Below are 15,058 nucleotides of genomic sequence, written 5' to 3'. Positions count from 1 at the left end.
GGCCTCCCCCGCTCCATCCTTCCTCCCCGGGGCCGCCGCCCCGCCCCGTGCCCGGAGGCGGAACCGGGGCTGCGGGGGGAGCAGGGGTTGGCAGGAGCCGGGGCTGGCAGGGCCAGGGACTGCGAGGGGAGCAGGTGGCGAGCAGCCCCGCCGCACCCTGCACCGCGTCCCTGCCGCCCGCCTGCTGCCGGCTCGCCCCTGTGCGCTGGTGTCTTCTGATGCCTTCGGCCCAGGCTTCCCCCTCATGGCTCTGATCTCCTTTGCCGCCCCCTCAACACCCAGCCTGGGACACGCAGCCTCTCCCTCGGAAGCAGGGATGCTCGCTTTCCTCCTGGCAGGCTGTGCCAGCCACGTGCTGTCACCTCGGAGTGTCTTCCAGCCGCGTGTCCCTGCCTCGCTGGGGCACTGAGCTCTCCGTAGTCTGTGAAAACCCCCCCTGCTTCAGCGGGATTCTTCGGCTCTGCTGACTCTTTGGCTTCCTGGTCTTTGCCCACCCTGTTCCTCGACCACGTCTGTTCAGACCCTGCTCTTGACAAATCTTGCCCCCTCGGAGGCTTCGAGAGGAGCAGGCAGCGTCACGTGGAGGTGGAGCAGAGCTTGTCCCCGTTCGGGAGGATACGGGCTGCGGCAGGATCGGTTCGGGAGCCATGGGCCGTCGGCTCCTCCGCGGTGTCTCTGGAGCCGCAGTCGTCCTTGCCAGCGTGGCCCTCCTCTCCATGCGGCACCGTGGGGCTCGGGAGGCGGCTCAGTACCCAGGGATCGGGGAGGGGATGTTGGAGAAGCCAGAGCAACAGAGCCAAGGGAGCCCAGAGGGAGCCGGTGGCAGGGGGCAGACGGACCTCAGACTCCATCCTCCGGAGGGATACAGGAGTGAGGGAAGCCTGACGCTTGGGGACATTTTCATAGCTGTGAAGACAACAAAGAGGTTTCACCGGAGCAGGATGGTGCTGCTCCTGGACACGTGGATATCCCAAGCCAGCAAACAGGTGAGTGTGTGGATTCTGACTAGAGAGAAGGTGTTAGTAATGGGGCAGGGGTGTCGGGGCAAGGGGATAAAAGCCGGAGGAAGGGGAAGCTGGGCATCATGGTGCCCCTCAGTGCTTTGCCTCATTTTCTCTTATTTCTCACTTCACATTCAAAGGGAGATGCTATTCAGCAAAATGTTTCACCAGTAGCTGGTGGAACAGGGAAAGGCTGGTGAAAATGCCATGCCAGACTGAATGCACAGACCAGCCTGTGTCTGTATGAAATGGTGGCTTTCCATTTCTCCTGGTGCCATGGGTTTGTTTGGTTTGGAGCTGACCGGCTCCCCAGGCCGTTTGTCAGGATGCCTACACTGTGCCTGGGCACCCATTGCCCTGTAAAGGTGCAGTGCAGTGGGCACGAGAACAAAGCAGGCAGGCTCCTGGAGGACCTCCTGTAGTGAGCCCTGTTCACCCCCCAGCACATCAGCACAGTCCATACTTTTCCTTCTTGGGCAGATGCCTTCATGTGCATGATCTTGAAGTAATGTGGGTGTATTTTTGACTTTTTCTTTCTTTCTTTTTTTAAACTGGGGGCCCAATGTTTCCATCCTTTGCTCAAAGAGTTTGGAGAGTTTCCTTCCTGGTAGAGAAACTGGTGCAGGGCACCACATTAGTGGTGCTGTGCAGGCTGGCTCACTGGTGGGCAGGAGCACTCCCCAGAGCTCCGGTGCTTTGCTCCCTCCCTCGCAGAGCTGCTCCTCAAGAAAGAAGAAATCCTATGGCTGCCCTGAAGGGTTTTTTTTTTGCCTCTGCCTGTGTGTGATGGGTGCCTATAAGGCAAATCCAGGCCCCAGTGAGAAAGGGGGACGGGGGCGGAGATGCTGGGTAGGAGAGTGCCTGAAGCAGTGCAGGGTTTGCTGGGTAAGGGTGGTTTTCCACTCGTGGTGCTGCAACTGTCTGGCCCGCTGCGGTCGTCACAGGAAGCCAAGTCCTATTTTCAGCACGCTTCCTCTCGTGGCTGCGTGTCCCTCTCGGTGTCTGAGGTGCCCTGCTTCCTCCTGCAGAGGCACTTCTCCTCTCCAGCCAGCTGCAGCCCAGCAGCTCCTTGGAGAAACCAAACCCAACCACGTGCCTGCACTGGCAGTAGGACATTGCTCGTGGGGCCTTGCCAGTGGGTTGTTAGGGAGCAATTCACCTGTCCCTCCTTTGTTTGACAAATCAGTGCCTCACTGTTCTGCTGATGACAGGAATTAGATACTAGCTCCCCAGACTCATCTGATCCCCTCTGGAATGGAAGTGGTGTCCAAACCTTGGAAGAGGTGTTGAATTTTCCATGCTGCTGCCAGCCTCTGGAAAGCTACACAGACTGAGCAGAGAAATAGGAAGGAAGGCATAGAATGGGAGTGTCACTCATTTTAAAACAGAGTTTTTTCAGTGTTACCAATTTTTGTTGCAAAATTGATATTTTCCTTCTCCCTCCTCAATTTTCTGTGTTTTTCTTCTTCTTTTTTACAAAATGACTTTGAGGGAAGGGGAGTGGGAACAGAAAGGGAGGTAGAGAGAAGTACATGAAAGTCAAAACCATTTTTTAAAATATATTCCTGTTTAAGGGGTTTTTTAAGTTTCCAGGAAATGGTTAGTTTTGAAAATTTGACAATATAGAAAGCCTCACTTAGCAAAAAAGGACAGCTTTCATTTTGCAAAGGACATTCAGTTGTTGTGGGGACAGGAATAGTACATCAGACCTCCTGTTACTGAGTCCTTATGGAGAGACATAGGCTTTAGGAACCAGTCCTGGAGAAATTCAGGTCTCAGAAGTCCTGATGTGCAGAGGCTGCCTTCTCCTGGGGCTGATCCAGCTTCTTTCTGTCTCACTTGCCCTCAGTCATGGCTGGAGACCAATTCAGTGAGTGTTTCTCCACCAGTGGCCAGCAGGGAAATCTTAGCAGCTGGCTGTGTTGCTGATTCCAAGCCTGGCTTCAGAGCAGGATACCTGCATGGTTTCCTCCTGGAGGAAGCAACCCAGACCTCCCAGGTCAGGCTTAGGTGACTGTAACGGGAGGCAGGAACAGCTGTGGTTTTGATGGCAAGGACAGACTGTATGGGAGCTGAATTAAAAATCCTCTGTGTTGGACTCTGTTGGGGTAGAGAATAAGAGAGAGAAGGTCTCTGAAACTGCTCTGAAGTTTAATCTGAAGACATGCAGTCGGTGAGAGATGGGGAAGTGTGAGATGGGTACTCTTTGCTGGACCATTCTCTGCCTCCTGAGAACTGATCCATGACAAACTTCCCACTGGAGATTGATGTGAAAGCCATTTTAGTGAAAGGCCTTTTCCTCAGCAAAAGCTTAATCTAAATAGTAGTGGGGGTTCTGATGATTGTTTAGCTGGACAGAATCTTGGAGTGACTTACACTCCTGGCCCCAGTAGTTTTGATGGAGAGGAGTCCAGCTTTTTGGTGTGGCTTGGTAATGTGAGCTGTTTCTAGCACTTCCCCTCCATTTAGAAGCCCACACACCCAGCCAACGGGAATGAAACCTTTGAATGGCCCATCCTGAACTGGCTTTCAGATTTTCAGTGATGTGAATGCACCCCAGATTTTGAATCTGTTCTCTGTGCAGGACACAACAGTAATCCTGTTGATGTGTTTGCATTTTGGAGAGGGTTTCTTCATAGAGGAAGGATACCCTGGGAGCTTAGGCGATGAACATGGCCCTGGATTGTCAGGTTCCACATCTTTATTCCTTTGTGCTACTTTTTTATTGCTAGGCTATTTCCCTAATTTGGGGTGAGGAGGTCTCAAAGTCTAGCATTTATCCATTGCCTGGGCTCTTCTGTTCATGAAGAGCTGCCAGAAAGAGCTGTTTGACACAATGGCTCCTTATCGCTGCTTGCACTGATGTCCAGCAGACATCCTTTCCTACACAGACATCTTCTCTGCTCCAGAATGGAGAGATACTTTCTGTGCTTCATCTCTGGCAGCAGCTGCTGTGCCGGGTTTCCCACCCTCAGGTGTGTGAGGGATGGTGAGACGAGGATGGAGGCAGCTGCATTTGCTATTGTGATCTTCTTTTGCACTTCTTGAGCACAGCCAGGTGTGCCATGGAGATCAGAGTTTGAAAGTGCCAGAAAAATTGGACTCGCCTGGTCCCCACACTCATATTTTCCTTTTCCCAGTTATTTTGGACAGTCTGGTGTTGCCTGTGGTGACAGTGTACTTTCATCCTTGGGTTCTACAGGAACATGTTGGATGTCTGCAAAAAACCCCCCAACATTTCTCATCTTGCATCAAGAGAAAACTGGGAACCTCAGAATATTTTTACAAGTAGAAAATTTGGAAAAGATGCATCTTGCTATTTTAAGTCAAATGTGATGTTTGTTAGACACGTGATATCAAGTTGGTTTTATATCTGTAAGCAATTAATTTCAGCAACAATATTTCTTGGGTTTTTTATTTTGAAAATGTCAGAAAATTTCAATGGCTTCAGATTTTGTTTTTCTTAAGTTGGAAATATTTGCGATAGTGGAAATTTCTAACTCTGACATGCTGGCAAGGGAAATCCTGTGCTGCTGACAGTCCCTGCCTTGCCTGAAGGTTGTGATATGGTCCCCTGACCCAGAGCAGTTCCTTCACCTGAGACTTGGCTAATTGCTGCTTGTCACATGAAACTCTTGAAAGTGGTGTTAACTAAGAGACTTTACTGGTGGGGTGGGGTAGGAATGTGTGCACGCTCCATTGCTGCAGCTCAGCTCTCAGAGCGTAATTCACCGAGCCTGTAGCTCATCCGTCTGAGATCAGGAAACCATCCTGCTGTCTCTGCTTGAGCCAGGTATCTCTGAGGGTCCTTCACTGCCTTATTTTCATATACACAACTTTTCTCCTGCTATGTTCTCCAGATAGGGATATGTCCCACATGCTGGGTGGGTGTGGGAGATGTAGAGACTCATGTCTCCCTGCCTTTGGGAGCAGTGATGGCTCCTGGAGCTGCTGTCTGCCTGCCTTGTTCCCTTTGTGCCTGTGCAGGTGCTGTGTTTAACCAGCCTGTGGGCAGCTGGTGGGGAGGCTGTTTATGGCTCGCGACTCCTTTTTCATTTCATGAAAGCTCATTTTCTGCCTGAGGAAAGCTTTTCTCCACCAGCCCTGATCCTCGCCTGGCTCTGAACAGGGGGAGCTGTGCCACATAATGGCAGCAAGGGGGATTAGAGAAGCCTGGGAGTGGAGGAAGGGGAGGAGGAGGGGGCAGAAAGTGGCAGGGGGCTGTGCACACTTCACAGACAAGCAGATGTTCTTTTAACCCAAGCATCATTTAACCACAATGCCTTAATTTTTGTACCACTGACACCTAATCCAGGGCTACCTTGCCCCCTCACTCAGTGTCCTGGGTCCCCTGTTCCCAAGGCAGTGGGATTGGGGGTGAAAACGAAGCCACACGAGTACTGATGGTTGTGCCCTGCAGGAAGGGGGAGCACAGCCATCCTTCTGTTCATCTGCTGCCTGGGAGTGGGTACAGAAGCAGAGCATGGAGGGGGGTAACCATGTCAAGTGTGTCCAGCTGTGGGAGGAAGAAGTGGGCAGCCAGGAGCAGCACCAGCTCCATCGCCGAGAGTAATCTCTTTTCCTTGTTTCCCCAGACCTACATCTTCACTGATGAAGAAGATGATGCCTTGAAAAGGAGAATGGGTAATGACCTATCCTATGCCACCACCTTCAGCCCCTGAGCTGTCCTGGCCTTGAGAGGAGCCTGGTGTGAGGGCTGGCTGTCCTGCACCAGCACTGCCCAATGAAACAGGCCCCTTGCCATGTCCTGTGATGGTGATAGTTTGGTGTAGCTGGCTTACCCCAGGGCATGCAGCCAGCTGGAGGCAGGGTGCTGACTGCTTTAAAGCATCCATGGGTAGAAGTGGCACATGAGAGAGCCCCTCAATCTCTGCATCATGGTTGGCAGCGGGCAGGGTGGAAGTGTGGATGGCAGGCATTCTAGTCTTGGCCAAATTGCTTGGCTCTGTCCATGTCTCATCTCCTGGTAGGGGGAGGAGTGGAACCCGTGTCTCCATGGGTTTGGATGCCTTTTGGGGGGGGCATGAGGACACTGACTGTGAACAAACCCCTTCCCTCCTGCCCAGATGTCCTCCCTGTGACCATGCAAAGTGAGCTGGCTCTGAGTTTTTCCTCCTCTGGCAGGTGGCCGTGTGATCTTCACCAACTGCTCTGCCGAGCACAGCCACCTGGCCCTGTCCTGCAAGATGGCTGCAGAGTTCGACGCCTTCCTGGCCAGCGGCCTGAGGTGGGGCAGGGCTGCTGTGGGGGGACCCCGGAGGGCAAGAGGCACCCTCCTTACTGAAAACTTCTTGTGTCTTCCTGTCTGCCCCAGCTGGTTTTGCCACTTGGATGATGACAACTACCTGAACCCTGGGGCACTCCTGAAGCTCTTGTCCTCCTATGCGGAGACACGGGATGTTTACCTGGGCAAACCCAGCCTGAACCGACCCATCTGGGCCTCTGAAACGCTGCCAAACAACCAGACGGTACAGCCTGGGGCAGTGAGGTGGACTGGGGGCAGTGGGTGTTTTGGTGCTCTGGCTCACATTTGTCATGATTTAACTCCAGCCAGCAGCCAAGCCCTATGCAGCTGCTTGCTCACTCTCCCACCAGAGGGAGTGGGGAGAGAATTGAAAGGGTAAAAGGTAGAAAACTCGTGGGTTGAGGTAAAGACAGGGAAAGCAAAAGCCATGTACATAAGCAAAGTAAAACAAGGAATTATGTCACTGCTTCCCACAGGCAGGCAGGTGTTCGGCCACCTCCAGGAGAGCAGGGCCCCATCACGTGTAATGGTGACTTGGGAAGACAAACACCATCACTCCAAATGTCCCTCCCCTTCCTCCTTCTCCCCACACTTTATAGACTAAGCATGGTGTCATATGGGCTGGAAAATCCCTTTGGTCAGCTGGGGTTACCTGTCCTGGCAGTGTCTCCTCACAACCTCCCTTGCACACCCAGTTTCCTCACCAGTGTGGCAGTAGGAAAGCAAAAAAGACCTTGGCTGTTGTGTAAACCCTGCTTAGCAATAACAAAAACATCTCTGTATTGTCAACGCTGCATTCAGCACAAATCCAAAACACAACCCCACACCAGCCACTGTGAAAAAGTTAACTCTACCCCAGCCAAAACCAGCACTATTGCAAGGAGAAACAGGTCCCAAGAGGAATGACAACAGCTGAAAACTTGCCATCTTGTCTATACATGGCTGTAAGGTGTTGACTAAATTTGATCGTCCAAGGGACAGAGTCCCACGTTGCTGCTCTGCCTTTGGGTACATGTCTGACAGGACAAAAGCCTGCCCTAGGCACCCCACCTGTTGCTGCCAGCAGGAGCAACTGGCTGTTCTAGTTATGAGGAAGTGAAAATCCATGCTGTACTGTGAGAAAGTCCTTCCTCTGGGCAGCAGTCAGGGGGCTGGGATGACAATAGGGCTGTGTTTGTCCTGACATCAAAGCTGGGTTTCCAGCATTCCCACCTCTGGGAGTGTGGTATTTTCTGAGCCTCTGCCATTGATTTTCTCTGGTATTTCTCTCCAGAAATCCGTGCGCTTCTGGTTTGCCACTGGAGGGGCCGGGTTCTGCATCAGCCGCAAGCTGGCAAGGAAGATGGTGCCCTGGGCCAGGTGAGCTGGGGAGTGTGGGAGCCTTTGGGGATGAGCAACGTGGCTGCACATTAATTCCTGGCAGTGTCAGCCCTGGATTTGTGCATGTGGTGTTTGCAAAGGTGCAGAGTGCCGCGTGCTGCACGTCTGCAAGATGTGAGACTGGAGGAAGGATGTAGTGGGTGGGTCTGCCAACTCACTGAAAACTGGCAAGAGCAGGCACATCGGTAAACATGGTCACAGGATGATGTACTCCTCTCTCCCCATCTCCTTAAGGCTCTTGGTTATTCCTCACACTCCTTCCCATCCCTTTCAGCTTTGTATGACTCTTTTCCCATCTGCCTATCTCATCTCCCCTTCATGTGCCTCTTTCCAGATTTCTGTACCTCCCTCCTGAGCTAATTTTGTGTTCCCTCACCCTAAACCTTCTTTGGCTTCTGAGGTGTCCACTGTCATTTCCTCAGCTTGATGCATGGAGAATAGAGGTAGATCCCAAGGTGTTATCCCAGCCTAGAACAAGGTGACGCCCTAGGTTATACCCCAGGCATGTACACTGGTGGGCATTGGCTGTGCCTTAACCAGCCTTAACCAGATCTCAGCGTACCCAGAAGGACAGATCTGATCCACACCAGGTGGCTGCTTTAGCCAAATCCCATGATAGGTATTTTATGGTAGACCCAGTCAACAGGATCATCTGTGATCTAGGGTAAAGTGAAAGTGGCACAGATAGACAATGCCTGACCTGGCATAAAATCTGCCACTACTGTTTTTAAAATGCTTAAAACACATTTCAGTTTGCTGGGAGTTGTTGTAGTAGACCGTGCCTCATACTGTGTAAATAATTCCAGTTCCTGAAGCCTTAAAACTGGTTATAGTCTGTCATCAGAAGGTGGCCAAGTATGTGGTGTAGATGGCTTATCCAAGCTGCGTGTCCTGTTTTCACTTCCCCCTGGAGCACAAGTTGTGGGAGCACAACTTGCCATGTGCTCCCACTGTTTCTCTCGTGGTGGCTTGTTTCACCCCCAGGGGCTCAGTGCACTTCACCAAACACGTGGAGAAATGACTCAGTAAAGTCTGTCAGCTCTATGCCTCAGCTTACCAAGGACCTGGATCATGAATCAGGGACAGCATGGCTGGGAATGGTGAAAGAGCAAGCCTGTTCCCGAGTATGTACAGCTGGAACTCAGGGATTTCTTGCCTGGTTACAGGATTTACTCTGGTTTTCAGTAATCTCCTGCCCAAGTGGATGCCTACATCTGCCCCTACCCTTTTCCTAGCCCATGCAGCCCTACTCTCTTCCAGTGGCAGGAACTTCCTGAGCACTTCGGAACTCATCCGCCTGCCGGATGACTGCACCGTGGGTTACATCATTGAGTGCAAAGTCGGTGGGCAGCTGATTCCCAATGCACTCTTCCACTCCCACCTGGAGAACCTGCAGCTCATCCCCACCTCTCAGCTCATGCAGCAGGTGAGGAGGGGAAGGGAAGCAAGAGGGAGGTGTGTGAGGAAGGAGGAGTGGCAGGAAGCTTACAGGCATGATGTTCCACTGATGGCACTGATGTGCGTTGAATCAATCATCTGCTCTTCTGGGGAGGCTTTCCTGACAAATGCATCTTTGAAATAAGGAGCAGATGTTGCCTGCAGCACAGCTGCCAGTCACAGTGCCCTGGGATCAGTGGTGGGGAGCACATGTAGGGAGAGTGATGGGAGGATTGAGGGCATCCCTGGGAGAATGTGGCACAGGGACAAGCAGAAATGATGATTGATTGGGAAAGGGCCTTTGACGTGATACTCTCTCTGCCTTGCAAAGGACTAGTAGGGTGGACCATCATGGGAAGGAAAAAAGGAGAGATGTGGAAAGCAGAGGCTAAGCCAGCAGAGAAAGAACTAGAATGGGAGTTTTTTGTCATCCACAGCAAATTCCTTGCTCCTGAACTCATCTCATTCTCTCTACTCTTTTCCCACCGCTACTTTGTAGGTCACCCTCAGCTATGGTGTGTTTGAGAACAAACTCAATGTCATTGAGCTCAGCGGCCCCTTCTCGCCCCAGGAGGATCCTTCAAGGTATGGGGCATGAGTGCTCTGGGTGTTGCTGCTGTGTGAGCCCTCAGACAACAGGCTGGGAGGGGGAGGCAGCCCAATGGGGTGCAGGAGGGCTAGAGGGAGGGACAGGAACCTTACAGCCACATGGCTTATTGGGTGAGGGGCACCCCAGCATTAAGCTATTTGTGAACCATTATAAATGTTGCAAACCTTTTTGGGTGAGTGGAAAGAAATGAAGCATTTAAAACATTTTATTTGGACAATGCCTAAGCCAAAAGTATTGCTGTTTATTTCCCATTTTGAGACTGAACAAGCTAACCTTTTACCTCAGGGACAGGAACAGAAATGTTCTTTTAAACTCAAGGAAGGAAATTCTGCTTGTTTTTTTCATTTTATGCTTTGCTGAGAAAACTGAAGGGAAAAAAGAAAAAGGTTCACTTCAGGCTGACTGCAAACAAAACTGTTCTTTGATTTACCTTCTCCTCTTTGAGTGAACAAACCTAAAGTTGTTATTTGCAGAGCATGAGTAGGAAGATCCTAGCAGAGATAGGAGGGGTGGGAAGCAGCTAGGTGATGAAAAGAGCATCAGCAGAACTATGTAGCAGGAGCTGGGGCAGTGCCCATCTCCCTGCCTCTGATCAGGGTGAGCTGTGGGCTTGGGCTCCATGGGCTAGAGCTGGATTTGGGTATCAGAGGGAGGCTTTGCTGAGAAAAGACACCTTAGAGTGAGCAAACAGTCCTGAGCTCTGTGGTGCAGGGTGGGTGCCTGATGTGGAATGGGGCGTGAGGGAGAGGCCTCCCATCTTCTAGCTGTGTGCTGGTGTAAAAACTGTCCTCTGACCTCACTTTGCTTTCTCCCCAGCAGGTTTCGATCCCTCCACTGCCACCTCTATCCCAACACCTCCTGGTGCCTGCAGGCTGTTGGCTGGTGATGCCTGAGCCTCAGCTGCAGCGGCTCCAGGTGACACCTGTTCACCTGCAGGGAGTGGGACACTGAAGAAGCTTGGTGCTCCCAATTTCACCTTCACCCTGGTGGTCTTGGTGTGCTGTGATGGCTTTCTTGGTCCTCGCTCAATAGTGGTGACTCAGGACAAGAGACGAGTTCTGATCCAAAGATGGATAGGATGGGCTGGACACATGAATGAGCTTCTCATCTGAGTTGGGATATGTGCAAGGAATGGGAGCAGTATGCCTTCTGAGCAGATCAAGAATAGGATAGTGACTGCTGGGCATCTGAGCAGAGATGAGGACTTGCTGCTGCTGCTGCGCTGTGCCCTGGCCACATCTTTCTGGACTAGAAGGGCCCTGTGTGTGCATACCTGGTGCCCAGCTCCTGGTGGGAGGCATCATGTCATTGCTCCAGGCTGTCTGAGCAGGGCCTCTTCCTCCATATTGGTGCTTTCCCTGTTGCCCACACTTTGCAGCCACAGACCTGTTGAGTCTCTGCATAGTCAAAGTCTATAGAAATGGAAAATGTGACCATTTTTGGGCTGAATGAATCCTGGAAAAGCAGAGTCCTTGCTCAACAGAGGGGAGATGGACAGGAAGTACAAAGAATCAGGAATCCTCTGCTCTGCTGGGACAAAAAAGAGGGCATGGAGTAAGGGAGCCAGGGGGAAACTGAGTGAGATGGGGATGGTTCTTGCGTTGAATGTTGAAGGTTTGATCTTGTATGGTACTGCATTATTCCTCTCCTTTTACCTTCTTGATGTGGGGTCAGGCTAATCTCTTGCTCTAATTACCAACCTGTCGTTTGAGATTAGAGTCCAGCTCATATCTGTGAGAGGAGACATCAAGGATTAGAGCTGGCTGAAAGAGAGGAGGAAGGAAGAGATGGAGAAGGAGCTCTCAGGAGCGGATTAGAGGTTACGGCTTTATAATCTTTTCTGTCCCCATCCAAAAAAATTAAGTCACGATGGAATGGAAACAGCAAGGCAAAGAGCTTTTTATCTCTGTGGGGCTTCCCTCCAGGTGCCAATAGCAGCTTTCTGCCTTCCTGCTCTCCCTGCTGAGCGTAACAGAGGGAAGGAGTGGACTCAAATAGGTTACAGGCTTTCTGGCATGTTTGTGAAGGGTGCTTTTCTCAATACAGTGCCCAGTGTGAAAGCTGGGCAATGGTCCTTGCTGGGGAATGAACTTTGGCATCATTTTGTCCTTGTACACACAGTTAAGTGGCTGGGGGAGGGTTTTGCAAGGAAACCTGGAAGGCAGAGAGGCTGTTTTAAATGGCAGGTGGTGCCACAAACAGGTATCTTTCTTTAAAGAGTATTTCAAAACAGACTGCTGGGATCTGTGAGAGATCCTGTAATCTCCAGATGAAAGGACAAATGCCCTTTCTCTACAGAGCTGCTCAGCTTTGATGCTGCTGATGTGACTAAGCCTGCTGCTGGTGGGCTGGAAGAGCCAAAGGCGACTGTCACTGTGGCTTTGCCGTTTTGAAAACTGGCCACTCTGTCACCTCCTGCCACCCCCAAGCACCAGCATCTCCTACACAGTGCACACAAAGTTTAAAGGAAAGGCGACAGAAAGACCTTCCACCTCTGTAAAGGGGGATCTAGAAAGGAATGAGCACTTTAATTTTTGGAAAAAACAGAAGGCAGGAGCCTGTGGAGCTGTTTTCCAACCTGGTAATTCTTACTGGCATTTAGTCAGCTTGTGCAGCAGCACACAGCCTTGCTTTCTTCTGTTGCACAACAGGCCTTTGAAGTAGAAGTTTGTCCTGAGCAGGCGCAGGGGCGAGCTGAGGCCAGTGACCATTTCTTGAGTTGTGGAAAGCCTTGGCTCACACGGCTACGCCAGCCAAGAATCCACATGGCACAAAACAGGGACACAGCTATTGGAAGAGGGATGCACCACCAAGAAGTCCTGCCCCACAGGACTAGTGGTTTGGGCACAGCCAGAAGATGAAATACGGTTTTGTGAGAAGGAATGAGTCTTCAAGAGAAACCTACACTACTTGGATATATCATTTTTCCCCATTCAGATTTTCAGCTGATGTTAATAGAGACTTTGAGGTAAAAAGCTGGTCCTGGCTGTAGATGTCCTGGTGACAGTCAGAGCAAAATGTGATTCATGTGAGGAAACTGGTACAGCAGCTTCACTTCCCTGGGGTAAAAGCAAAGCAGAGAAACTGAAAGCTTGCTTTGGATCCCGGCTTCAGCTGGTCTGAATTGACCTGGTGCCTTTTGCACGGTTGAAGATCAGATGTTTAATGGGTTGAATCCTTGAGTGGCTGCATGGGGACCCGTTTAAGACTCGGTTTCGTTGCTAGAGCAGTTAAGTGCCACTTTTGTGGAAAATGTCTTGTCTCATAAGGAAACAGAACAGATGAGAAGATGTCTGGGGCAGGGCATCTCTTGGGCTGTAGAGAAATGAATGACAGAAGAGTCCTGCTATGCCTGTGACGACAATAGGCTGGAAAGAAAATAGCTTCTGAGTCGACAAAAGAAACCAGGTTTTCTCTAAGAACAGAGAGACAGCTTAATGGGACGCTCACCGCATGAAATCTGATCAACGTTAAAACATGAGTTAAAATTAGTTTCAGGAATGGTTCCTGCCCCTGGGGCTTGCTGTCAGATATTGTGGTTTTACAGTCTCATTTTCCTAGTTTATTAAAATGTTTAGCTGCTTGGGAAAATGAGAAACAATCTCATGTGAAACTTTTCAGGGGGCTGTCTTCTTTTATTCTCTTTCTCTTGATGTAACAAAGATTTTGGAAAGGTTCCACTGGGTCTATTAAATTTGTATTTTTTTCTTCTTCTTCTTCTTTTTTTTTTTTTTTTTTTTTTTTAAATATCTTTACCTAGCTCACACTTCCTTTTCTCATTGCAGGGAAAAAAAAAAAACCTCTCCCAAGAACGGAAAGGAATGGAGACATGGTCTTTATATTTTACTGGGAAAAATGGGGTCAAAGTCAAGGGTGTTGGCATGACCCTGCTGTTGTACAACATTAAGTGTAGTTCAAGGTTTCAAGTACAGACACCTCTGCCTGCCCAACACCATAGCAACCAACACTATTAATGATGTTTAAACTGTATACTGAAAATTCAGAAAAAGGAGAAGGAGGGGAAAAAAAAGCAGTTACAGTATTTGAAATGTAAAATATTAAGTAAGGCTTTCATGTTAACAATATCTTTTCTTCACTTTCCCCTTAGCATGAAGAATTTTTATAAGAAAAGTCCTATTTGACAGTGCAAAAAAATGCTAATGACTATCCTTTCTTTAGGGGAAAAGAAGTTAGTTGAAATAGGTGGGAAAATGCAGTTGTTGCTAAAGACTTGAAGGGGAGAGAGAAGAATAGCAACAATAGACAATGGTTCTGTCTCTGGTGCCAACTCCTCTTAACAGCTGTGCTGCCAAAGAAAAAACAGATTCCTGAGCCACGGTGGGATTTGCCCAACTTGTACCCACACTGCAGCCTTCAGCTCTCTCCCCAGGCTTCTTGCTAAGGAAGCAGCCTTCAAAAGGTGAGCAGTTTATCAGACAGAAGTCAAAGGATGAGAAATGGGAACAGGAAGAAAGGAGATTGGAAGGAAAGAAACCATCGAGCAATGCCTTGGAGGAGTGTAGGAGTTTTAGCAGTACGTTGAAAGTGCTGTTTGGGGGTTGCCCAGCAGGAGCAGGAAAGGGGGTATTGCCGGGCCCCCAGGTCTGGATTCTTTTTGTGATCAGGGCAACTGCAGCTCACCAATGCCACTGAGGATGTCAGACTGTGAGACAGAGTCCACCTTGGAAGAGGTGAGATCAGTTTTGTTGGCCCTGAACCTCTTCTTTTTTTTTAGTAACATTCCAGATAAGTTAGTGGCTTTTCACCAGTGTCACAGTCAATTGCTTACAACAGATTTAGCTTCTTCTGTTACTTCTGCCCTTGCTTACAATGCAGCCTTTTCAAATAGTCCAGAGTGGAATCAGCAACTCTTTAAGTGAATTTGTTAAATTTCTTTTGTCTTCAATCTCTGAAAAACCTGACTTGACAGCTGGCTCTGCACACTTCTGGGATGGATGCAAAACTGAAGGAGGATGAGTGACTGCTCCATTCAGTAGGTGCATGGGCACAGGGAGGCATAGACCATCCTTATATTTTTCCTCAAGGAACCTGCTAGCAGTTTGTGCCTGAGATGGAATCTCAGACTAACTAGAACTTTCTCCTCTGCCAAATAGTGCTCATCATGTGGCTCCACTGAAGAGGATGCAAGGGTTGCCAAAGACATAAGCAGGGCCAGGATGAGGAGCAGCATCATAAATGTTGAAGTAACTGTGCCTGTTCTCACCAGCTGGTGCAGGATTTTTTTCCTGTAGACTTTCTGCCTAAATACCTGGGAGGTTAAAGGAGTGCAGAACTGAGCTGTTGTTGCTCAGATGGCATTGCCTCTTAAGGCTGTTCCTTGACAGCCTGAGATTTTTTTTCCTT

General features: G+C 49.9%; 1 protein-coding gene across 2 annotated transcripts; it reads left to right on the top strand.

The window, feature by feature from the left end:
• Positions 1 to 160: 160 nt before the first annotated feature.
• On the top strand, positions 161 to 13,407 carry MFNG (MFNG O-fucosylpeptide 3-beta-N-acetylglucosaminyltransferase). Of its 2 annotated transcripts, XM_063154479.1 has the most exons (8): positions 161 to 986; positions 5,597 to 5,645; positions 6,147 to 6,249; positions 6,337 to 6,490; positions 7,541 to 7,626; positions 8,908 to 9,073; positions 9,584 to 9,669; positions 10,514 to 13,407. In XM_063154479.1, the coding sequence occupies exons 1-8, from the start codon at positions 648 to 650 to the stop codon at positions 10,578 to 10,580; spliced, it is 1,050 nt and encodes a 349-aa protein (XP_063010549.1). In that variant the 5' UTR covers positions 161 to 647; the 3' UTR covers positions 10,581 to 13,407. The 2 variants fall into 2 exon arrangements, with proteins under 2 accessions (XP_063010549.1, XP_063010548.1); XM_063154478.1 differs by having other exon boundaries at positions 6,147 to 6,490.
• The last annotated feature ends 1,651 nt before the right edge of the window (positions 13,408 to 15,058 follow it).

Source organism: Melospiza melodia, chromosome 4, assembly GCF_035770615.1.
Source record: "Melospiza melodia melodia isolate bMelMel2 chromosome 4, bMelMel2.pri, whole genome shotgun sequence".
NCBI classification, from domain to species: domain Eukaryota; kingdom Metazoa; phylum Chordata; class Aves; order Passeriformes; family Passerellidae; genus Melospiza; species Melospiza melodia.
This window is presented reverse-complemented; position numbering and strand designations above follow the sequence as displayed.

Bases quoted from the DNA above. Each gene is read 5' to 3' on its own strand.
- MFNG (XM_063154478.1), top strand. From the start codon at position 648: ATGGGCCGTCGGCTCCTCCGCGGTGTCTCTGGAGCCGCAGTCGTCCTT. The intron at 6,491-7,540 runs GTACAGCCTGGG...ATTTCTCTCCAG, and splicing joins CGCTGCCAAACAACCAGACG to AAATCCGTGCGCTTCTGGTT. The intron at 7,627-8,907 runs GTGAGCTGGGGA...ACTCTCTTCCAG, and splicing joins AAGATGGTGCCCTGGGCCAG to TGGCAGGAACTTCCTGAGCA.